This window comes from Trichomonas vaginalis, chromosome V (assembly GCF_026262505.1).
Source record: "Trichomonas vaginalis G3 chromosome V, whole genome shotgun sequence".
Taxonomy (NCBI): domain Eukaryota; phylum Parabasalia; order Trichomonadida; family Trichomonadidae; genus Trichomonas; species Trichomonas vaginalis.
In genome coordinates this window covers 1,979,403-2,004,471 of record NC_067207.1, presented here as the reverse complement: position 1 = coordinate 2,004,471, position 25,069 = coordinate 1,979,403, and the positions used below count along the sequence as shown (strand labels likewise).

At 31.2% G+C, this 25,069-nt stretch overlaps 9 protein-coding genes across 9 annotated transcripts, besides 4 other annotated features; 3 read left to right on the top strand and 6 right to left on the bottom strand.

The window, feature by feature from the left end:
* Nucleotides 1-71: 71 nt before the first annotated feature.
* Nucleotides 72-1,080, bottom strand: TVAGG3_0263950 (uncharacterized protein; the record flags this gene model as incomplete). Its single annotated transcript, XM_051228418.1, has 1 exon — nucleotides 498-1,067. The coding sequence occupies one exon, from the start codon at nucleotides 1,065-1,067 to the stop codon at nucleotides 498-500; it is 570 nt and encodes a 189-aa protein (XP_051098148.1).
* Nucleotides 1,081-1,146: 66 nt separating this feature from the next.
* On the bottom strand, nucleotides 1,147-2,077 carry TVAGG3_0263940 (uncharacterized protein; the record flags this gene model as incomplete). The annotated part of the gene is made up of 1 exon (XM_001582981.2): nucleotides 1,147-1,737. The coding sequence occupies one exon, from the start codon at nucleotides 1,735-1,737 to the stop codon at nucleotides 1,147-1,149; it is 591 nt and encodes a 196-aa protein (XP_001583031.2).
* Nucleotides 2,078-3,073: 996 nt separating this feature from the next.
* Nucleotides 3,074-4,513, top strand: TVAGG3_0263930 (ankyrin repeat protein family; the record flags this gene model as incomplete). The annotated part of the gene is made up of 1 exon (XM_001582982.1): nucleotides 3,074-4,414. The coding sequence occupies one exon, from the start codon at nucleotides 3,074-3,076 to the stop codon at nucleotides 4,412-4,414; it is 1,341 nt and encodes a 446-aa protein (XP_001583032.1).
* Nucleotides 4,514-4,716: 203 nt separating this feature from the next.
* Nucleotides 4,717-4,738: a mobile genetic element.
* Nucleotides 4,717-4,738: a terminal%2Cinverted (terminal inverted repeat of Kolobok-1_TV transposon ID:TVAGG3_0013400).
* Nucleotides 4,739-6,084: 1,346 nt separating this feature from the next.
* Nucleotides 6,085-7,717: a mobile genetic element.
* On the top strand, nucleotides 6,915-7,331 carry TVAGG3_0263910 (uncharacterized protein; the record flags this gene model as incomplete). The annotated part of the gene is made up of 1 exon (XM_051228417.1): nucleotides 6,915-7,331. One exon carries the CDS (start codon nucleotides 6,915-6,917, stop codon nucleotides 7,329-7,331), a length of 417 nt encoding a protein of 138 aa, XP_051098147.1.
* Nucleotides 7,696-7,717: a terminal%2Cinverted (terminal inverted repeat of Kolobok-1_TV transposon ID:TVAGG3_0013400).
* Nucleotides 7,718-8,489: 772 nt separating this feature from the next.
* On the top strand, nucleotides 8,490-9,606 carry TVAGG3_0263890 (positive regulation of cell cycle G2/M phase transition; the record flags this gene model as incomplete). The annotated part of the gene is made up of 1 exon (XM_001582983.1): nucleotides 8,516-9,577. The coding sequence occupies one exon, from the start codon at nucleotides 8,516-8,518 to the stop codon at nucleotides 9,575-9,577; it is 1,062 nt and encodes a 353-aa protein (XP_001583033.1).
* Nucleotides 9,607-9,750: 144 nt separating this feature from the next.
* On the bottom strand, nucleotides 9,751-10,574 carry TVAGG3_0263880 (ATP adenylyltransferase family; the record flags this gene model as incomplete). Its single annotated transcript, XM_001582984.1, has 1 exon — nucleotides 9,753-10,556. The coding sequence occupies one exon, from the start codon at nucleotides 10,554-10,556 to the stop codon at nucleotides 9,753-9,755; it is 804 nt and encodes a 267-aa protein (XP_001583034.1).
* Nucleotides 10,575-11,516: 942 nt separating this feature from the next.
* On the bottom strand, nucleotides 11,517-12,431 carry TVAGG3_0263870 (ribonuclease inhibitor domain-containing protein; the record flags this gene model as incomplete). Its single annotated transcript, XM_001582985.1, has 1 exon — nucleotides 11,517-12,431. One exon carries the CDS (start codon nucleotides 12,429-12,431, stop codon nucleotides 11,517-11,519), a length of 915 nt encoding a protein of 304 aa, XP_001583035.1.
* Nucleotides 12,432-13,036: 605 nt separating this feature from the next.
* On the bottom strand, nucleotides 13,037-21,403 carry TVAGG3_0263860 (armadillo (ARM) repeat-containing protein family; the record flags this gene model as incomplete). The annotated part of the gene is made up of 1 exon (XM_001582986.1): nucleotides 13,037-21,403. One exon carries the CDS (start codon nucleotides 21,401-21,403, stop codon nucleotides 13,037-13,039), a length of 8,367 nt encoding a protein of 2,788 aa, XP_001583036.1.
* A 613-nt stretch (nucleotides 21,404-22,016) lies between these two features.
* Nucleotides 22,017-22,560, bottom strand: TVAGG3_0263850 (Sm-like ribonucleoproteins family; the record flags this gene model as incomplete). The annotated part of the gene is made up of 1 exon (XM_051228416.1): nucleotides 22,127-22,549. The coding sequence occupies one exon, from the start codon at nucleotides 22,547-22,549 to the stop codon at nucleotides 22,127-22,129; it is 423 nt and encodes a 140-aa protein (XP_051098146.1).
* Nucleotides 22,561-25,069: the final 2,509 nt, after the last annotated feature.

Genomic DNA, 25,069 nt, shown 5'->3' with positions numbered 1-25,069 from the left:
TAAAACTAATAATAAAACTCAAATTAAGCCAATAAAACATCATATATTTTTACAAAATTATTGAATTTTCAAATGGAATAACTTCATACATAAATAAGAGGACAAAATTTAGTGGTGTTTCCATGTCACTCAAGAACTATTAGCAATGGAGAAGAATCGATGATATGTAAAGCATAGAGATGCAACATAAATTTAAATTATAGCAATAAAAGTAAAAATCAAATGCTAACATATAAAAATATGTAAATGATATTGATAGATAGAAGTTTTTATCATGAGAAACACATCCAATTCCAAGTTTGTGTCTTGATAAAATTGGAACAATAATAAAAATAAAACAAAAGATAAAATATATAAATATAAAGATTATAAAAACGAAAATAATAATTTGATTTTGAATTCTTTCAAATAAAATAAAAAAATTATTCAAAACCAAATGAAAATAATCATAAAAGAAGTAAAAGATAAAAGACAGTAGCAATAAAATTTGGTTCAGATCATCCTAAATTGTAATGAGAAAATGTATCAACAATTTGTTGGGAAACTTGGCCTCCGTAAGGTCTATTTATGTGGGAAATGTAGTTTGGAAGGAATCTCTCCATGAAATTGTAAACTTTTATACTTGATTTCAACAAATTTTTGTAAGGTTTTGATTTGTAGTATTTGTTCTTGATTTCGTCGAACATTGTGACCAGATGGATCCTTGAGGCTCTATGGTTATCGTCATTTGCGAACTCAATCAACGCCGGAATTAATAATTCGAAAACAATTGGATTTAGAAACTTGTCTTCTAGAGAAACAAGCACCAGCTTGGTTATTCTCGATAATACAAATGATGAATCAGGGAATTGTGCACAAAGTCTGATAATTATTTCAAATAATCTTCCAAAATCGTTCTTAAACTTGATAATTCCTCGTGATTCCGCATTGATAATGATATCTAATGATGTGACTGTCAATTCTGTTAGTCTATCTGTTCCTTCTACTAAATAATTCCAAGAAAAATTCAAAATTGTTTTGAAACTATCACAGAAGGTGTCTGAAATCAGCTCGTTGCATAAAAGCATCAGTTCATTGACAAAAATTGATATTTCGATTGAAGAAGGAAGTCAAAAACCGAAAAATCTGAAATAAATTGTTGTCTGATCACTGTTGAAGTTTTATCATCGACCGACCAATTTTAAGTAACGAGCAGATTAAATAGGCCACATCTTCCTCATTTCTTGTTTCAGCAAAATTTGAAAGATCTCTTGAGACTTTGAACGAAAAAGAGGTCATGCTATTGGAACTCTTCATCTTATTGAGGGATGCAGCTGATGGAAATGAACAGTTTGTGTGAATTGGAACATTTAATTGGACTTTTAATTCATCTGACGAATTTGCACTGACAAAATCACACATTGATGATTGTGTTAATGAATAACTAGTAACTTGGAGCATTTCGTAGTGCGTAAATGAGTATTGGTTATCTTCAAAGGTATAATCTGTGTTTGAGTCAGAATAGTCTTTGTTTTCGTCATTGTCAACATCTTTTTGAGCTTGTTCGATGATGGAAATGAAGAGATTCGGGATATTAATGTTGGATATGTGATCAACAATCAATTTGTGCTCTTTATTGCCGTTAAAGATGTATTCAAATAGTGATCTGATACCGGAGTTGTCGGAAAATCGTAAAAAGTTAAGAAGAAACGGAGAAATGAGCAAAGAGGCGTCGCGATCACATTGAATGATACCCATGAATATTGAACAAACTCTTACTGCTATTTTAGATGAAAAATCCGGTGAATAATTAATGAATTTTGTAATTTTCGAAAAAATGAGGCCTTTTTCGGTCATTGCTTTAATAAGATTGATTTGAGGGTTTGCTGTAAGAAGTACTGCGTTAATTCCGATTGATCCATTGTTCGGATCAAGTATAAGATCAAGAAATTCTGAAATATGGTGAATTAAATAATTTGTAACAATATCTGAATGCTCATTATACGCATCATGAATATTAAAATCTAATACAAATTCTTTTAGACTTTTATCAGGAGGAATTTCCTTCCTCCCGAAGCTAAGCATTTATAGAATTTCGATTGATCAAAAAGTGACAAAAATTGTGTTTGGAGATATAGCAATTTTTTTCAGATCACGATATTAATTCAAATTTGAATTTCTAATTTCTAATTAAAAAAATTATCACTCATGTTATCCAAATTTTTGAAAGAAAAATTGACCATTTTTCCAAAACTATTTGTAAAGTCCGATCAGGTTTCAGAATTCAATATTTTTTAATTTTACATACTTGTACACATTCTATATTTGTTTATCATTTGAAAAAATATAATTTGGAAAAGTTGTTGTTCAAAATTCTCAAAATTTTGAAGACTAGATCTGAAGTTGTGTCATTCGCTCTGAAATCTGTGATCTTGAGCTAAATTTGATTTTGCATCATTCTTCTGCTCTCATCGATTATACCAAAATCAAACAAAAAAATATGAGTAAATAATAAAATAGTTGAGTTCCAAATATCTTTCAATAATTAACTATAAGATGTTTATATGTTAACCTAGCGATCTAGCCAAATGGAAAATTTCAGATTGAAATTTTAACAATTTTTATGGTAACGTGTGTGATTTTAGGGCAAATACGCCGGAAACCCTGGGAAATAATTGAGAATAAATTACATGGAATTTGCCGGAAAATACCATGTAAAACTCTCAAAAATTCGGTCCCACACACGTCATTAATATATGAATAGCTTTGTAAAATCTTTTTTGCAGGTCCCTGCTTGATACTTTCATTTATGTAAGAAAACAAATCACGTTGTTGCGAAATTAGTTTTGTTTTTATAGATCTTTTATCCAAATATCTGATTTTTACATTATTTCGTCCAAAAGTTTTCGAAACTCGAAAGTATTGATGGCTCTTTGGTTATTTTGCCCATGTTTCGCTCAAATTGTTAAGTAAAAAAAATTGTTGTGTGAAAACAAATAATTCATAATGACTTAGCAAAATGTACATTAATTGATAGCGAAATTTGGATTTCTGATATTTTTCAGATTTTTTGTAAAGTTACGACATTTTAAAAATGAGTCAAGGTATTACTCTGAATTTCGAATACATTGGTGCTCACATCGATGAATATATTCGAAATGAAAATCTTTTTGATACATTCGATCACGAAGACATCAAAACAATCATGAAATATTCCAAATTAACCACAACTCAGTTTATTTCTCTTCTCAAACAATCATCACCAACCATCAATGCCAACAAATTATACAAATGTACACGAAATGCGAATGTTATTATCCAAAACATCGACGAGGTCTTTTCAGTTCTTAAATCAGTCAAAAAATACATGAAATTCAATATATTTGATGGCATCATTGATTTCTTAGAGGTAAATGGTAATGAAGTGCGTAAATCTGCAGAAGGAATCACAAAACTTCAAGAACAAAATCAATCAATTCAAATTGAACAGAATCAAACACAAGAAAACATCAATCATTCACAATATCTTTTAACTAAAATCTCATCACTTAAGGCAACTAATGATTTTGATAGTGTTTACCAATTCTTTGAAGAACTTTCTTCTCAAGGCAATCGCGAAATTATTTCAAAGGCTTGTGAAGAAGGACTTTGGAAGAAGACAACAAAGTATGGAGAGAATGTACTTCATGTTGCAAGTGACAAAAGAAATCTTAATCTTGTCAAATCACTTATCGAATATGGCTGTGATAAAGAAACAAAGGATGATGATGGAAATACTCCACTCATTTCTGCATCAGAAAATGGTCATCTTGAAGTTGTTAAATATCTTATATCAGTTGGAGCTGATAAAGAAGCAAAGACTAAAAATGGATGGACTTCACTCATTAAAGCATCAAATTATGGTCGTCTTGAAGTTGTTAAATATCTTATATCAGTTGGAGCTGATAAAGAAGCAAAGACTAATGATGGATGGACTTCACTCATTAAAGCATCAAATTATGGTCATCTTGAAGTTGTTAAATATCTTATATCAGTTGGAGCTGATAAAGAAGCAAAGACTAATGATGGATGGACTTCACTCATTAAAGCATCAAATTATGGTCGTCTTGAAGTTGTTAAATATCTTATATCAGTTGGAGCTGATAAAGAAGCAAAGACTAAAAATGGATGGACTTCACTCATTAAAGCATCAAATTATGGTCGTCTTGAAGTTGTTAAATATCTTATCTCAGTTGGAGCTGATAAAGAAGCAAAGGATAAGGATGGATGGACACCACTCATTTCTGCATCAGAAAGAGGTCATCTTGAAGTTGTTAAATATCTTATATCAGTTGGAGCTGATAAAGAAGCAAAGAATAATGATGGAAAAACTGCACTCTCATATGCAAAGACTAATGATGTAAGAGATTATCTAATATCTATTGGAGCTAAGTAATCTTAACATATAATTTTCAAAACGCGATAATGGTACTTCCATCACATTATCGTCATTTAAAAGCTTTTAATTCTATATCAGATAAATAGATACAAAAAGTAAAATCTCATATGTATATAATTTAATATTAACAATTACATTTTTATTGAGATTATAAGTATTCAATTTTTCAAAAACATATTTTTTGTTATTCTATTTTTTTTGTATGAATTTGTAATGACCAAAACAATTTGATTTACATTATATATATATATAAGATCGTTAATAAACATTTATGTTATCGAAAACAATATTTTATTAAAGGGTATAGTCCACTAAAAATTTTTAAGTTTTGACAATGAAAATAAGCTCTGTGACCATGTAAATATATATCTATGCAAAACGAGAGGTTATGCCATAATTTTTTTTAGTTATCAAATTTTCCTTTTTTTGAGAGAAGTCTCTCAATAATTTGAGAAGAATCTTTGATATAAAGAGATACACATTTGTAGAACGAAGTAAGTGTTTTCCAAACATTTTATATGTTCATCCTGTATAACAATATAAAGCTGCATAGTGCCATCTTGTGCGTTTGCTATTTTATGTACTTTTCATTGAGATAATCCCTCTTCTCGGGTGATTTTAACAGTCAACTCAATTTTAAAATAAAGATTTCATCAAAATGATTTCGAAATTCGGATATTGATTATATAAATAGCACTGTTAACATATTTTGGATGAGTAAAAAATACCTTGTTTTGTATGCATTTAGTACACCTTTATTTTTGATTAAAACTATAAAATTTTTATTCCTTATATAATAAATAGTATATGTTACATAAACATGAAATTCAATAGCATTCAATTTTGGATTTTTTAGATTTGGTAAATTTTAGAAGAAATAAAATCAGCAATCAAAATAAAGAAACTTTTTTTGTATCTTCTATGATTACCTTTTGGTACTAAATTTTGCATTAATAAGTAAATTATCTGTATTATTCTGTGAGCACAAGCCCTCAGTTATGCTGGTAGTGAATGATGAATCGTCATTTTGCGAAGAGAACGCGATTATTAAGGTAATTTTGAGAATTGTCTTGAATTATTTAAAATTAAAGTTAATTGAATAGGTAGGATAACTAGCCTTTGCTAAATTTGTATAATTTGACCTTATTCTAGTTGGATCTGAGAATATTTTGCTGAAATAATAAATTATATCGCCGATTTATGAAAATTTCTCTGATGGGACCGACTCGCTGAAACGTATTAGTGTTAATGGTAACTTGTCTGAATTTTCAAATTTTTTTCGAAATCCAAAAAATCACAAACAAAAGCATCAAAATTAGATTTGCATTTAAGGTTTTCATTTTTTATTGGAAAATAAAAATATTTTTTCCCCAATAAAGTTTGTTTTTACTTTTGAGAGGAATAGAAACGTTATTTTGGAATTTTGAAAAGACAGAAATGTTCCATTTTTAATGTAGATTCCAAAATGGGGTCAAATTTTTGATTGAACCGTTATCCATTGAAAAACCTCGATTTTAAAATGTTATTCCAAAATATTCATCTAATGATATAGTATATATTTATTAATTATTACTTTTTATTCAATTTTCACTTTTGGCGGGATTTCATTTTTTTGTTGTTGTATGGGCCATATTGTTCACCCAAAACGGAAAACAAAGGCAATGCATAACATTTTACTCCACGAACGTCGTCGACTCTCAGCGCGACAGATGCTTGGTGCTTGCATAATGACCGGAATGCCATATACAAAAGGTGCTCGCTTTCTTTCTCTTTGTGGAACTAAGCCCCCTGTGAAGAGTGGTGTCATGAGACAACAGAGATTTTGTGACGATAAGATTAGAAGACTTAAAAGTATTTCCCTAATGCTGTCGAGAAAGTCCTTCAGTGGTTACTTATCCATTGATGCAAGATGGACGCACAGGCGAAACTCGCCAAGTTGTACAGTAACTGCGCTCGATGCTGTCACAAAAAGAGTTCTTGCATGCGTGAACATCAACCATATTGGTGGAAACAGACAGCATGCTCAGTATTCCGGAGCTTCCAACAATATGGAAAGTGCTGGAACTCGAATCATCTTGAAGCAATTAAAGAAATACAATATCTTGAAAGATGTTAAAGAGATTATTAAAGACCGAGATAACAAAAGTGTCTCTGTCTTTAAAGAATTTGGCGTCTCTCATCTTGAAAGATTCGATCCAGGTCATGTATCAAAAAATATCTCAAAAGATTTTACAAAGTTCTCAGCTTCTCATAAGACAGTTGAAGTTTTCAACGACAAGACTCAGAAGATTGAAAAAATAGAGAGACCTTTCTGGGGTCTGAATGCAAGCCTAAGTATGTGGCTTTGGTCATGTTTTGCCGAAGAAAATATGACAAACGTACGAAAATGTGGGAGAATTGTGTCTACCATTACGTAGGCAATCATTCTTTTTGCGAACCGCACAATTACAAATGCTTTGAATGGCAAAAAGGTGTCAATTCGATCCAACTTCAATTCATGCTCTATGACTGGGTTCACAAATGGACACCCATAGTTTCCAAAGTTTCTTCCATTGGATCTACCTGCATGAATGAAGCGTTTAACTCCAAAATTGCATGCTATTTGGACAAATCAAGAGCCTGGAAGAACATTAACATTAGAGTTAACGTTGCAATCTTAGAATGGAATGATCCAGAGCATTTTCTCGGAGATATACAAAAAGCATTACATCTTCCCCCACTTCCAGAAGATTGTGTCAAATCATTTGAAGAGAATTGTTACTCCAAAATGATATTGAAACAAAAAACTGTTACAAAAGGTTCTAAAAAACAGAACAAATACAAAAAATCCATTCAGAGTGTACCAGGAGGAGATTATCAAGTTTTCAAGTCCGAATGGGAATCAGAAGACGAAGACATTGATGACTTTGATTAACGAAAATTACATTTTATTTATTGTTTTTGTTTTTAATTAAATTATTATTATGCTCATTTTCTTATTTTGATTTTTTCTCATTATGATATAAATAATTTATTAATGCATTTATCCAATAATTATGCTATGATATTTTTATGCCTTATTTCATTTCTCTTATATTTGATAATCTGGTAAAATATAGTTCAGACTATAATCATTTTAGATTATTGATATATTTATATAGGTTAGAATAAAATTAGTTTCATTTTCTACTTTTATTTTGAATTAATAATTTATAATATCAAATATTATGGCGTAACCTCTCCTTTAAAATATAGATATATATAGGCCTATAGAGTTTATTGGCACTCTCAAAACTCTAGAATTTTGAGTTTACTATACCCTTAAATAAATTCATTTTCATTTTTGATTCTCCATGGAGAACCTTTTCTCACTTAACATAGATCATTTATTTTTTCACACAAAAAATACAGCTTCTATTAATTACGAACAAACATTTTAAAAAGCTTTCGACTGTCATTGATGCATGTTTTTTTAAAATAAAAATAACTAACCGTAAAACACGAAATCTCTTAAATTTTATAATGTGTATTTTTGCACCATTGCTAAACGATGAATACTTTCATCATGTATGTCAAATATTTTTCAGCATTAAATTCATGTATTACATGTATTCTAGAATAATCGAATTAATTGCAGCAACAAATAGAAATGTATGCTTGAACTCTTAATATGTTGCTCTCAATTGTTAGCCCAAATACTTTTTGGACGATAAATTTCATTCATCCTATTTGTCTTAATACAATGTTGGATATTTAATCTTTTCATCTGATTTTACAAAATTGCCCATTTGCAGACAGCTTATGGAGGACTATGTTTAGAGGGAAAAAAACGTTTCCACATACCTCTTCTTTGTATATTCAAGGTCCACAATATGAAATATGAATCTCATTCTTTATTAAATTAATGAATTTTGAAAGCCTTTACAATAGCAAGGGACATTGATCCACATTATCCTACTTTTGGATTTAACGATTTCAAATTTAGTAGAATTCTGCTATTTTTATACATCATTTTGATGATCCATTATTATCTGTTTAAAGATATGTTTTTTATTCATGACTGATATTTTGAGTAAAATATTTTGTCACTTTTATTTCTTACGTTAAGGGTTATAAAAAATGTTCGAGCAGCGTCGTATTCGTCCACAAGCAAGTCAACACATTACTTTTAAGGCAGCTAATGATATCGCCAACAATTTGACACACTCGAACAACTCTAATACAAAACAGTCACAAACAATTTCATTTCGCTATGACGAAAACTTAATTCCAGTTCTCCCGAAACAATGCCCTATCAAACGTATTTCGTGTCATACTATGCATGATCTACTTGCTGGCAAATATTCACATACTGTTCAGGAAATCGAGATTTTTGATTGCCGTTATCGATATGAATATGATGGTGGTCATATTGATAATGCAATGCATGTATCTAGTCTTGAAGAAATCGATCGCCACTTCTTTACTCAGCCAAAATTCAGACCAAATTCAGTTTTTATTTTCCATTGTGAATTTAGTGTAAATCGCGGACCAGACTGCGCTGAATACTTGAGGAATACTGATCGTCAGTTGAACTTAAATAAGTATCCATTCATTTACTATCCGCACGTTTATATTCTCGATGGCGGATATTCAAATTTCTACAAAATGTATCCTGAAGACTGTGACGGTGGCTATACTCCAATGCTTGATTCTGAGCATTGCGAGAATGGAGACTTGGCCCAGTCAACGACTCAGCACAGGAAAAATTTCAAGTTAAGCAAGAACAACCATACATCATCTCTCTCATCTTTTTCTTCTTCATTATTTGTACTTGTACCAAACAAGCTTAAACGTTCGCCACTTTCAGCTACTCTTCCGTGTGCTTCAACACCTTCATTATTAACAGAAGATTATCAAAATTTCCCTAATAATAATGAAAATGAAGACTGTACACAAAACCCTAGAAGGGTTAAGAAATTTGGACGATCTTTACAATTTGATTGCAGCGAATCTAGTGATGACGGCAAGGAAAATAGCACTGACAGTTCATCTCAAAAAAATAATGATGAATCTGATTTCAATGATGATTATGAATGCCTATCCGATGATGATAACACTATTGAAGATCTTTTTAGTGATGATGACGATGAAATCGATGACCGCTTAGAATTTGATGTAGAAGTTGACCCTTTTAACTAGAATTATAATATAATATATTATTTCTCGATTCAATTAATTAATTTTGTTTGTTTGTTATTATGTAAATGTTTTTATTAATGTATTTATTTATATTTTAGGGAAATTTTCAAGAAATAATTGGAAAATTAAAAATAATTTTTCCAAATTTTAGAATTTGAATCATAATTACATGGGTTTATATTGCATAACAAAGGTCTCTAACAATATCAATTGGATGGTCTTTCATTGACTCGAACTTTTCTTCATAAGTGAAAAATTGACCACAAACTCCCAAAGAATTGAGAGTAATGCCAAGCCTATGACGAGCTTGTTTACGAGGTACTAAGAATGCATGATGTTTTGTAAGAACAAAGTTAAAATGTTTGATATCATCTCCAAATTTTCCTGATTTCATTCGGGATGTTAAGTCATTCCATGCATCTTTTACGCATTCTGGAGAAAACCATTCTATTTTCTTCGAATAGTAAAGCCATGGGAGGTTTTTGCCTTTTGACATTACGTCAGCAATTGGAAAATCTTCTGTTGGAATATATTGGATGTGTTTATGGAGCTGTGAGCATCCGCTTTCATTTCCCGAATTGTAATATCCGATGCCTTTGTTTCCAAAATCTAATAAGAATTGAGAAAAGGCATGAAAATCAGTATCATTCAATGGATCACCTTGTCTATCTGATGGATTATCAGAAGAAATTACAACATGACCTGGTTTAAATGAGTATAAATTAATTTGAATGTTGTGAGCGGCTCCATTTTGCAAATGGGTGGCCAAAATATGAGGCGGATATGGAGGAAGTAATGGATCTTTGGATTCTTCGCGTGGAGGATGATCACCGGTGTAAACACTTCGATCATAAAAGTTGAACTGGAACTTTAGTCCATCTTTTTCAACAATATGATGTTTCTGTGATATGATGAAAGCAGTTCTTGCCTTAAAGCAATCAAATGCATGAGTCAGTACTTTCTCTTTTAGCGAAAGCATTTTTTATTTCAATTCCCGACCGATCAATTAGATTTCAATTTACATGTCAAATTTTCCACAAAAAAAATCATTATGAGTGAAAATAAAATTTTACTTTGATAACAAATATTCAATAAAATATAAATAAAATTAACCACTTCTCTATTAAGGCAATAAAAAAACATAATTTTGAGATCTGTCAAACTTTTTATACGAAGTTCTGAGTTATTACAAAGCGGATAGCTTGTATCGATTATTTGTCTACAGATGGAAGATAATTCGAAATGTTTATCTTCGATGAAAGATTCTTGTATGATAGATCCATGGAATTGTTATGCTATGTGAAACATATGGTCTGGTTATTGAAATTGCAATGTAATCTAATATATCTTGTGTTTGTTGATCAATAGTATTATGTTGGTCTTGGATATGCACATAAACAGACTTACTCCCGAAAAAAATTTTGCATTGGCCTTCTAACTTTGTTTCACTAGTAATATATAAATGACTGTTTTTCGCAATTAATGCGTTATTTACATCGTTAACGCGAAGTCTTTCACGAATATAAATATTTAAAGGAATGTTATCGAATATAGTTTGAGCTTGCAAATTAATAATACTGTTTATAATTTCAATCCTAGTTAATGATGTACAGCCTTTAAATATATCGTTATTTAGTGTTATGGTATTGTTTATAAATTTAATACTTTTTAGTGATATGCACCCAAGAAATGCTTTTTCAGCAAGTGTAATAATATTGTTTATTAATTCAATTATTGTTAATGATGTGCATCCATCAAATGCATTTGCACCAATCCTTGTCACAGACTGTGGAATTATTACACTACGCAAATTTCTACAATAAAAAATGCATTATCATCAATGGATTCTATTCCATCTTCTATTATGGCATTTGATAAAGATTCGCATCTATTAAATAAACTTTTTCTAATTTTCGAAACTTTAGATGGAATTGAAATATTAGTAAGTGATTTTCTCAAATGCAGATTGTCCAATATGTGTGACATTTTCAGGGATTGAAATATTTGTTAGATTAGCACAATTATTAAAAGCACAAAATCCGATGGTTTCAATATTATTATGGAATTGAATTGATGAAATACTTAAACTTTGGAAGCAATAATCACCAATTTTTGTTACATAATTAGGAACAATCAGTTCATTGTCCGCATAAGTCGGAAGAACTTTAAGTAAGGTTGAATTTGTTCTTCCATAAAACAGACATTTTGAATCATATTTAAAATATTGGTTTTCTGGATTAATTTCTGTGTTTTCTAAAGGACATTCAGCAATTGCTGTTGAGGGCATTGAATTCAAATTTTTAGGAATATATAATGAAGATAATTTTTGAAAGCAGTATGTATCAACTTTTTCTAATTTCGAATTATGTGAAATATTTATGGAAATTAAACCTGAATCATAAAATGCCATTGTCTCAAGAATTTTAACAGAATCTGGTAATTCTAGTGATTTAAGTTTATAATTGAATCTAAAACAATGTTTTCCAATACAAGAAATATTTGGGGGAAGAATAACTGTTTCTAGGTATTTACAATAGTAAAATAAATATCCATTTAGTATTGATAATTGTTTGCATTGACTTAAATTAGCTGTTTTTAGACCTGTGTTATAAAAACTATAATTCGAAATACTAACAATTTGACTATCATCTTCGAAACTAACTGCTTTGATAGTTCTACAATTCTTGAATGCATAGTTATTTTGATTTTGACTATATATATATTTGACAGTTTTAGGAATAACAATTTCTGCATCAGAACTTGCTTCGCATCCTGTAAGAGTTTGATTGTTAGCATCACTGTATGTAAAAGAATAACTTGATTTTAAAACTAAGACATGCCTAAAAACTTGCATCTAAAAAAATAAAATTAAAATTTTAAAAAAAAAGATAAATATTTGGAGTTCATCTTACATGAAAATCTTTATGTTATGATTTTAGATTGTAAAATATGTAAACTATTCAATTTTTTAAAAATTGAGAATATGCAACGTCGTTTCGAGAATTTTTATTTGGTAAGATTTTCCATTAATAAACTTGTTTATTGTAGCATAACTGTTTTGATTATTTAATATAGCTATCTAAAACATTAGTTTTTGATGAAATCTATGATATATTAAAAAGTTTTAAAACAATCTTTTTATGTAACAAAAGAATTTCTATGCCGATTTTAGCTTTATCACTCAGAAATACCTTTCGAAACTTTCAATGATATTTTTTAATTTTTTGATAGACTAAGAAAATAAAATGGTTTAAAATTGAATATTTGGAAATTACATTCTATAATTTTTTATAAAAAAAAGTTCAATACTTAATCAAAAAGTGCCAAATAATTTACCCATAATTTTTTATAAAAATCAAACGATAAATAAATAAAAAATACAATAATTTTTTATATGGAATAATATATAAATAAAAAACAAATAAGAATATATAAAATAAAAAAAAATAAAATTTGTTTTCAAACCCATGCAAAACCTGTTTCTTGGCAATTGAATGCATTCTTTGACGTTGCAATCAAATGATCAAGAACAGCAAATGGCATTGGGTTCTGTTCCTTTTCAGTGTCTTCCATTTCGCACAACGATGACTTACGAACACGATCTGATACAATTTCGGATGTTTTCTCTCCATGTTCTACCAAAGCTTTGATATAAATCTTCAGTTTGTCCAAGTTTCTTGAGAATGATTCTATAACCAAAAGCCATGTGGAGCTGAAGCTTCCGTTCATTACGTAAGGAGGGATGAACTCTGATATTGTTTGTGTCATTGGCAAGTGGCAAACTTTGTGGTTACTATGTGTCAATCTTGGCATTGAAACTTTGCATCGATTTGTGCTGAACAAGATTGTTGGATACTGTGGATATCCACTCATGAACAAGAACTTGATTGCGGAGATCGCTGAGATGTGTGAACTAATGCTTTCTCTCATGAATATGAAATCAAGTTTGGATCCTTCCGAGTAGCTGAATAACCACTGATAAACTGACTTTTTAATGTCTTGGCTCTCAATTTTTCTTGATTTGACAGCGAAAGGTTCTCTTCCTGTTTCTCCTTTTCTCTTGAGAAGTTCGAGGATGATCTGTGTACGAGTGATTTCTCCCAATCCGCAGTAACTTCCGCCAGCCATCATCAGCAATTGCTTGTGTATATAGTATAGCTGCGCGTGGCTGATGAAAGCAGAACGGAACTTAAATGCAGGATGATTTTTGATGAAGAAACGAGAAACGTACAAAAAGATTTCTTCGCTGAAATTTGGTTTGAACAACAAAGAACAAATCAAAGAGAATGACATTGTTTGGCCATTAACCATTACGAATGTCATTGTTGCTTCTTTGTCGCCAGGAGCATCAATGTATGCATGGAAACATTGATTAGTAAGAGCAGGGAATCTGAAATATGTTGATCCATATGGTTCAATTGTTGTTTTGTTTGTCTTGAAATAAGGAGGATGTTCTATTACGTATTTCAAGACATCTTCGCCTGTTATCTGTTTAATTGTTGGAGAAACCTCAAAATTATACCTGTCACTTGCGATTTCTTCTGCAAGTTTCATGTGAACACCGACACTTGAGTAATAATTATCAATGTCATCTTCGATGTCGTGTGCCCACATCAAGCTTTGGTCGTATTCGTGGAGTGTTGATCCTTCTTGCATTTTTCCAAGTGATTTCGTTGCTTCTTCGCAGAATTTCTGGGATTTGCAGGTCTCACTTCCCAAAGCGTTTCTCAGGATGGATCTGAACCTTGATGTTTCGCACATCATAACTTTCTTCAGGAAATCAATTGGAGGGTTATCAAATGTTGACAAAATATGTGGCAGCCAAATGAACCAAACTGTTGCTTGGTCTTGTTTGAAACAGCCGAAAATGTGTTGGTAGAAGAGATTCGTTGTTTGTGGATTCTTCTTCACAATGGCGAAAGCTAAACCTAAAGCCATGTTCGTGTATTCCAAAGATTGCGGGACAAAGTTTTGAGGAATAATTCTTTGTGCAATCACTTGATAAACAGTTTGGACGTTGATTTCATTTGGAAAATTGGTGAACATGAAAATCAACAACTTCAAATGATAATTTTGAGAAGAAAGCTGCTTGAAATTGAACTGTTTCATGAATCCGGAAACATCATGAATTGCCAAGAAATAGTACAATCTTGTCTTCAAAGCAGGGATGGTTTGTGTATACGCTTGTGGAATTCTTGAAAGCATATTGTATATACGACTAACACTCTGTATATTGAACTGCAATCCATACCTCAAATCTCTCTCAAATTGTGGATTTTGAGGTTGAGAATTCTGAGGATCTTGCGGTTGTTGATTATTTGTAATTCCAAATGTTGATTGAGTTATTTCTGGCGGCTGTAGACTGAGAGTGAACAGCTTGCAAGCTTTCTTCATTGCGTTGGACGATGACAAGAGAGAAGCAGCAAAGTTCGAATTAACAAATGCGAAGTTTTGTGAACTTCTAAACAATTGTTTTTCTCTTGCACGAATTTGATTTATTTTGAATCCAATGTTTGAAATAGCAGCGCAGTTCTTATCTAATGTAGTCAATCCTATAATAGACCATTTAGTAATGCCTGCCTGATCCATTGGATTCTTCGAAACACACCTCAAAAGTGAAATTGACTCATCAAAAATTGTCAATCTTTGAACGGAAAGTAAACTTGGAAGGAAGAATTTCGAGTCAGGATAATAGATATCCTTAATCGCAGCGTGTAATTCGTTTTCAGGAGTATATAATTTGATCATCGGCAAGTTCAACGCGTAACTAGGGATGTTAGGAAGGTTGATATATGTTTGGCAACTCGTATCAATGAAAGCAAAGTCCAAATTCATCAAAACAGGTCTCATCAAATTCAATATCAAAGAAAATTCATCTTTTTTGTCGAACATTTCGTTCAAATATAAACCTCTTGCTGCTTCGAAATGACACAACTGATGATAACGAATAGCATTCTTTAATTGCGGTTTTTGTAAAATGTAAACTCCGAGTGAATCATCAGTCATTGTTACATTATTCAAAAACTCCGCGTTTTGGAAGAAATTCTTGTTCGGAAGAGGGTTTTGGTCCAAGAAATGAACTGTTGTGTAAAACACTTCACTCAAAGAAGAATTAGGGAACATCTTCGTGTAATACATGATGAAGCGATTTAGTTGTCTGTTTATATCAAGTTTTTCAAGAGAAATCGCCATCATTTGCTTCATTTTGTTTTCTGGAATGTAATTTATCAAATTGGAAATTTCCTTTTCATTGTAAAAGTACTTTGAAAACACATATAAATGAGATGCTTCGTGTTGTAATGACCACGAGTTCTGCCACAAATTATCAATCGATTCATTCTTAGAAACAAATGAATCGTAATACATCAAAACAGGATCATTCAAACTCGGCTTAAATTCTTCAATCAATTTTTCAATTATTGAAAAATGATCTGCATTCAAAGGTAATTTGAGTTGTGGTAATTCATACAACAAATGAGACAAATCCTGTGGTTTTAATGCATCGATTAAATTGTCAAAGAGTTTTGTGAATTGTACATCTCCTTGGCATTCATCTGACCAACACAAAACTGTTGCAAATGAACTCGATTTCGGTTCAGAAAACTTCTTATTTTGGGAAACAAGATATTTGTAAAGATCCGAAATAATTTTGCCTGTTACAATTTCTCCACCGAATTTGGATACTTCTTTCAAAGCTACCTTATAGTATTGCATGATATCCAAGTTCATTTGTGAACTGAAGATATTTGACAACAATAAAATTTGAGGGAAATAATCGTTATTTGCAAACAAAAATTTTGACAAATGTGAAATGACCAAAAACTTAAAAGATAATTGGGATAACCACTGATTATTATCCATTGCAGGGATGATTGCCATATAATCTTTGAATTGTTTTATCAATTCCATATCGATTTTCTGGATTTCTACATCGGAATGGATATCAGAGAATATCAGATGGACTTGGTTTTGTGCCTGGTCTTTCATCTGAAGGAAGAAGAAAGAAAGAACAGAAAACAAAGGAGCTTTGTAATCATTATTCATGAATTTTGCGAAATTCCTGTAATAAGAAATGAATTTTCTTATTGCTTGTATTGTTTGATTATTTGGTGTGTTTACAGCAAACGCCATCAATAATCCAACAAGGAATCTGTTGCACCATCTCTCTGTCATTGGATATTTTTCAGGAAAAAGTGACATCAATCTTAAAATATTTTGAGAATGAGAATTGAAGAAAGGGAAATAAACCAATCTCTTTCTCATTATTTCGTAGGAATCATTCAACTGTATTCCATCATTAATAACATGGACTAATCTATTTGTCGTTATACATGTTTCCAACTTCAAATTTCCTCTTTTTATCAAAAGTTTGTGGACATCATGAGAATTGTAAATTATTGGACAATTCATGATATTTTCAATCGAAACAAAATCATATTCATACGTCAAACAAACAGAATGAACATACAAATATCGTAGCAATATGTGTGAATCATTGTCTAAATTTGAATATGAAAAAGTGACGTTTTCTAAATTGTCACTTTTATTGTCTTTAAACATTTGATTCAACAAACTGAACAAAAATATTTTGATGTATGTTTTGTTCGGATGATTGATCTGCTTCTTCTCCATCTCAATGATATTTGTCAAACCGTTTTTATAATTCAAATAATAATTTGCCAATTTTTTGACAATAACTTCGTGTAAGAAACATTGAGGCGACGATAGGAAAAATGGCAAAATGTTCAGTTCATCTTTATCTGTTATTAAGCAGTTGATGATATTGTAAGCCATAGAAGGCTTGAAATTATCATTTTCGCCTGCAAAATACGTATATAATCTGATGGCCATTTCTTTAAGTCGTTTTCTTTCTTCAGGTGAAGTGGCAAAATTAATTGAATTTGCAACGACTCTTAATGTACGATTAACAATATCATAGATGTCCAAAACATTGTCAGGATTCTGCAGAGGCTTCTGTTCTTTGAAATACTTGTGGACATTGAAAACAGCGAAACTTGAAAACAAAAATAATTCCCTGATATTGGAACTTTCATTCAAAAGCATCAAAGAAATTGTTGTATAATCTTTTTGTATCATGAAATTGAACAATGACTCGGCACTTTCATACGAATACTTTTTGAATACTTTACAAGCATTCAATTTTAATTGAGGCCTTTGAATTCTGTAATAAATAACTGTTTCTATCACGTTATTTATCAAAGATTGGAAGCTGGCTGGCTGTTCGTTTTCTGATTTGACAGTTTTAGTTTTAACTGGCAGTATTTCGATGATATCGAAAATAAATGACGACAACCATTCAATTGTTGACAATTTTGTCTTTCTGTCAATTTTCAATGCTTGTAAAGCAGCAATTAAATACTTTACAATTTCTTCTGTCTGATCATTATATAACTGAGTCTCAACAGCGAACTTTAGTATCCTCAAATCAGTCTTTGAAGGTCTAAGTTTCGGTGGTGTGAAGTGCATGATTTTTGTCAAATCTTTTGGCAAAAAATCAAAAGTGCCAAAACCGGCTTTGACACCTTTTTGGAGGTTTCTCAGATAGACGTTTACCCATGGTCTGTTCTTTTTGTCGTTGAACAATTGAAATGTCTTGTAGAACATGAGGCTTGCGAGAGATTCGTTTTTACATGAAATTGAGAGTCTTGCGATAACTTTGTAGATGAAACTCTGCAATTTGTATATAGAAATTGAAGGATCCAAAGGAGAACCTCTGTTTACAGGGTCAATGATCTTCATCTGGTACTTGTCTGAGTAGAAAAGGAACCTTTCTTCAGGTGGTGCTTGCGAGGTCAAATATGTATAAAAAGTGTCAAATAATTCCTGTTGAAATGGGCAATCATCGAAAGTTCTCAAGAAATTGAAGTAAACTCTGACAGTGTTAACTAAATTATTTGGAATGTTGAGAGCTTTCTGGATCTTGTTTAATATGTCTTGTCTGTGTTTGGAGTACATGTTTTGTATAGAACTAATCAGACCAAGATTTATCAATATAGGATTGACAACTTTTCTCACTGAATAACTTGATCTCCTTGACAAGTAAAAACATTGTTTGTACAAGTCAGAAAAGACTTCTGGACAGTTCTCGTTATTAGCATTGTTAACAATCAGGTGCTGATATATAATGTCAAAGCCTCTCTTGTACTCGTTTTGTGAGGATTGTAAAATTGGAGATAAAAGTGTCAGCCACTTTTTATCGAAAGGAACTTTGTCGATCAATTTGTCTGTTAAATCTAAGGCGTATTTAACAGTATCGACATTGAAAAACAAGAAACTAGATTCATGAAGGAAATCATAAACTCTATCGTCTTCTATCGTCAATTCATCGAAAATTAAATATCTGAAGAAATGGCCGGTGAAATTGTCAGGTAAATTGTTGGTGAATTTGTCTTTGTTGTTTTGACAAATAATGTTAACAATTTCTCTGACAACTTTACTTTGGCAAATTTCTTGATAAGATAATTGGTCGAATGCTTTTTGAACTAATTCGAACATGAAGTCAATGAGGCTATCCTTCTTACACTGTTTGTATGTATCGAGGATGATATCTAGAGCATAGATTTTGCCATTAATGGTAACTTTTGTGTAGGATGGACGAATGGTCTGTTGTTCTTCAGCGGCAATAGGTATGAAATCAGCGATAGTGTTCAATAATGGCCTTAGCTGATCGATTTCCTGGGGGTTGGTGCTCTGGGAAAGCATGTGTGATAAGCAATTTAGCAATCTAAACTTAGTTTGCTTCTTTAGCTCCTTGAAAAGAGCTGCAAAGTTCTTGGTTTTCATGGTAATAGCAAATGAAACGAGATCCTTCTTACGTCCTTCGTCTGTTTCAAGGTCTGGAAGGAATAAATTGAACCATGCATCGATATTCTTCGGAGAATCAATGGCAGGGAACATATTTATCGCTAACCTTGAAAATACAAGCTCTGGCTGAAGCGGAATTAGAGCAGTTCCCCAGTTTCCACCAGCTTTATTCAGCATTTGTACGAAAGGAACCAATCTGCTGTTAGTTTGCCTTCTGCTGTAAATTTTGAACAGCCCATTGAATGTTTCTACAAGGTCAGCGCAGTTCTTATCGAGGACTTCTAAGAATAAATTAAATATTGCAGTGCAAAGTTGTTCGTTTTGTTCAGGATTTATGTTAATTGGAGACTCCTGGACAAATGTGTCAAGGATAACCTTGTAAAGAAACTCTACATACAACTTATTGAGAGAATTTATATTCTCAATCGTATGATTTATCGCAGCAATGATAAAAGCTGATGGATTTTGTAGTTTTGGTAAGAATCTGCTTACAAGGAATGTATTAAATGTATGACAATCTGCTGAAGGAAGATAATATTTCACATTGTCTCTGAAAAATGACTGTGACCACTCTACAGGTAGTTTAATGATGATGTCGCAGTAAAAAGAGAATATTTCTTGTATCGTTCTTCGAAATAGTTTGAGTTGTCCTGTAAATGGCTTTCCGTTGAAGATAATTGTATCTTTGTTATTGTTATTTAATATCTTACCCATTAGATCAAGTAGTTTTGCGTTGTAATGTGTAAATCTTGACAATATATCTGTCTTTGTATTTTTCTCGTCCAAATTTGGTTGAAAAAACTGTCCGAATAATGTGTTTATCATCTTAATAATAAGATTATTGATTTCTGCCCATTGTTCTGGTGAATCATCGTAATCATCGAGAATTAATTCTAAAATCGACATCAATTGTTCAAGAACGTCGCCTAATTTCGCTGGATTTATCTTGAAGTGGTCGCATATTTTACGTAGAATTTGTATTGCTTGCCATACTTTAAGACTTAGTAATTTATAAACATTTGAAAGTAATTTTTCGATAGAATTAGGCTGAGAAAGTATACGTTCGTTAATTCCTTTAGCGAGATTCGATAGCATGTTTAAAAACCTTCTTTGACCTATAAATGGTTTTATTGCAAAATAACTCAAATTATCAATAATTTCCTTTTCTACTATTGGCGATACGATGGATAAAAGATTTTCGTCTGTATGTGAGTAAATTGAAGAGAGAATATATAAATAATTTAAATATATATGCATAAATTTCAAATCCTTTGATATTTTTGAGCCAATATCAATAAGGGATGTTAGCGCAGATACTGGCATTGTATGTGTCTGTTCGTAAAGCCTAGAAATAACGCGGAGTGCCTTTGCGCAAATTTGTTCAAAATAAGGAAAGAAATCAGGAGAATCCGCGTAAACTAAGCACCCATTTGTGATATGTATGAAAGTGTCGTAGTATGGCATTATTGTGTGTAAGTCGTGTTTTTCATAAACAATAACTGAAATAAATGCTGCTAAAATTAGAAGAAAGAGATTGTGATCGACTTTATTAATGTCCGTAACTGCAAGCTTCAAGTATGTTTGATAAAACTTGAGAAAGTCTGGTATTCTATCCGGTTGCCCACGAGGTGCAAGGCTGAAGTGATCAACAAGTATACTAAATGCTTGTTGTTGCAATCTACCTTCGAAATTAAGCACTTTTATAAGCTTTTCTTCGATTAACCCCGAAGTTATTGGAGTTAAATATATTGGCTTTATGATGTGGATCAGTTCCATGCATCTAGATTGCCTATCTATTACATCTTGAGATGTTGCGGTTTGATAATCACTTCTCGTCGGTAAAGTTTGGCATAAAAACTCAATAATAATTTGGATGTGAGCTTTTACAAGCGAATCAAAGCCGGAAATAAGAAAGGATTCAATTAAATCAATTACTTCGTCGCTTGCATCTGGTAGATTTGGCCTAGAAAATAGGTCCAGAATGCGCGCGTTTATTTCCATTCTCTTTCCTGGGACGATTATTCCACCAATTTTTTTTTCAGGCAATGAATATTTAAAATTGGAAATTGATTGTGTTTTTTAAATCTAATTTATATAACATGTTCTTTTGCAAGGTTTTTGTTGGTCATATGACACTCAAAATTCATTCAGATTTGACAAACTTCTTGATTTCATCCCAAAGAGTCTGTAAATGATTTTAGCCCTGATTTTTGAATATTTTATAGATACAACATTATGTAGATTCACTAAAATAATCAAAAATTGCAATATAATTGTTAAATACTGTTTAATGTAAAAGGATATGCTTACGTTCTCATAGTATTTTGTTTGGAATTGAAGCAGTATATAGATATGAGGGAAGAAATACTTATTCCTCCATTTGAATATATACCAATACTATTAATGCGATAGTTAATTACTTTATTGTTAAATGATCGTATTAACTATCTATTATCGAGCTTAATCCTACTAATTTCATTTCCAAAATATTGGCGAAAAAGATTGCAAAATAACATGCTCAAATTGAATATATTTCTATAATATATACAGAGCAAAGAATATATTCATATGAATATTTGAAATTGAAAATTATATTGATTCAATATTTTTATATTTAATTCGCAGAAAAATGGTACTTAGTTTATAATAGAAATAGTGAATGTTAACCATTTTTCTAGGATATATTTGTAGGAAAAAGGAAAATAATTGTATTTTATTTATAGTTTATTGATCCTGTTGATTCTGACGATTCTGATATTGTTTGTGATAGCCTCCGCGGCCACCACGATTTCCACCGCGGCCTCCACGATTATAACCACCTCTATTACGGCCATCATTATGATATTCGCGATTTTGATTGTATTCACTTTGTTGCCTCTTTTGTTGTTCACTCTTTTCAGCATCTCTCTTTTCTCTAACGACATCTGATATTTCTTTCGGAAGAATTATATATTTAATTGAGTTACCACGAATGCATGTTGTTTCTGTGTCTTTTTCTTCGTTATTAAAATCAATTCTTGCACTTGCTAAAACTAAATTCTGGAATTTATCTGTTGAAATCAAAGTACCAGAGACAATTGTTCCATCCTTGAGCGTTGCAGTTAAAAACTTACCTACCGATGAATCCAAGTATGATGAAGGAAACATTTTATATATTCAGACGAACCCTTTCAAATTTATCGTTATTCATGACTACAAATTATATATTTTCGATTTATTTTATTTAGGAATATATCATGGTACAAAAATAAATACTAATCCACTAAAATTTTGCTATGGATTTATAAGATTTTTTTATTGAAGTTCGAAAATTAATTTTCTGTTCAAGTAATGTTAATCAATATGCAAGACTAAGATTATGTAAGTGTATTTCAATTGATGTACTCTCAAAAGCATATTTTTGCATGTGATTTCAAATAGAGTATTGATATTAGCCTCGATTGAGGATATACAAGGAAATTATTAGAACTTAGATAATATGATCAATATGTTAATCTATTGAATGGCAATTGTTTCGAAGAGAATAATATTTTGGCACTCAGAAACAGAAATTTTATGTGAAACATATTAGTCTCAGCTTTGAGCCAGACCTTGTGACGAAATTAAATTGATGAGAATGAATTGTTTCTTCTAAACTCAGTTTTTCATTGTCAATGGATTGAATATCTAATAAAATTAGGGAAACGTTTACAGGATAGTAATATTTATTATGTTTTTATTTCACAAAAGTGGCATTATAAAACGTTTGTAAAATATTTTGAAATCCTGAGAAAGATAAACTTTATTCATTGATCGGAATGAGAGGATGGCCTTTGTTTTCGGTCATTCCTTTCAAGTAAACCTTTCAAATGGTGTTGATTTCAAGCTTTATGATATTGAAAGCATTTGGTGGGTATGCAAATTTTACGACAGCAGGAATAATTTTTTTTTAGTGTGCTACCCTCCAAAATTCAGTTTTGTGCGGTGAAACCTGTTATTGAGGAAAACTGTTGAATCTGGTCGTACCGTTTCGAGCCGTGTTTAAGCCATGCAAGAGTCAGACTTGGATGATATAAGTTATTACCCAGATTTTCCTTACTTTTACCACCTCTCTAAAGCTGGGGACACCGCCTATCGTTGGGGGTAGCTATTAAATAGAACCACCAAGGGCATTTTTTGAACTGCCGTTGTAGTGTAGTGGAAACATCCGACATAATGATTTATTATGTCAAGGCTTGATTCCCATTTAGCCAATTTTTTTCTTTTTTGGATCATGAATTTTTTTTTGGGTCACTATAAGATTTGTTTCATGTTCTAAATCTGCTGCATATGTAATCTATTTTTATTTACCTATTTTTTACAAATCTATTGGATTGCCAAATTTGAATATATTTAAAATCATAAAACTCCAAAAAAACTATAAATATATGTTTTATGCATAGTGCCGATACTCAAATATCAGATTACTTAGATCCATGAATAATATCCGAATTTTTTTTCTTAAAATTAAACTTCAAAACTTCTTGCAATCTTATTCTTCATCAATTGTAAATTTTTAAAACCATTTTTTAAAATAATTTTGCGTAAATTTTATTCTCATGTTGTTTTAATCGAAAATTGATACATTTTCAAAAAATAATATTGACTTATGAAATTCATTTTTAAGGTGAAATAGTATTGTTTTTATTAAAGTATATGAATAATATATAAAAAATTAATGAATAATATAAGCAGATTTTTAGTTTACAAAACAAATATGAGCAATGCAATTTCAAACTTTTGCTGGCAATTTCGATATTGCTCAAGTTTGTAGTATTTGTGATACCTATAACATCGGCTTAATCAAAATTCGATTTTTCTTATGAGTTATTGAGAAAATTTGATTGTTGAGAAGGATTTCGACGTTTTTGATAACTAAGAGCTGAGCTTATAGGTTTCAGTTCATTTATGGCTGTAGTTTGATGCGTAGATCTCTTTTTTATTGTAAATTCTTTCAGCATGGAGATCGAGAATGAATCTTTTGAAGACTTTATGAGTTTTTACCACCGTAAAGAGGTCCTTCGAGGAAAGATAGTCCAGACTACATGAAGATGTGGGTTAACCAAAAAAATCAGATGGTTTCCCCATATTCATGTAGATCTTCGAAAAAATGAGCACCAAAAAAGCCAAAAAAATAGGCTTTTTATTGGATTTGTACACTAGATCAATAATCTATTTAGGATCTGACACTCTTTTTAGCCAGAGATATGAGGTCCTTTCTAGGAAAACGATCTATTCATCCATAAAAAAAAAGAATTATCGTTTTCCCCAGAAATTACATGGGGAGTGGTAAAAGTAAGGAAAATCTGGGTAGTTGATCTGAATCTTCAATATCTAAGTTGATGTATTATTCTAGTTTTGAGCATACACATAGATTTTAGTGAGTATTTGCATATATGTCTTATCATTTATTAGTGGTTTACCGCATGATTTGCATTAAAATAGAATTGATTTGAGGAATAATTGCAAATAAGCGAGTAATTATGTTATCACATTGGATAACCTATCTTAATATTATATTTTGGACGAATTTTAAGTGTCACAGAAATTGAAAGCAATAATATTTGCGGGAAGATTTGAATGATATTTCGGTTGGCGGGGAAATTTGAAAGAAAAAGAGGCGCCAAAAAAGGTGCCATTTTTCATTTG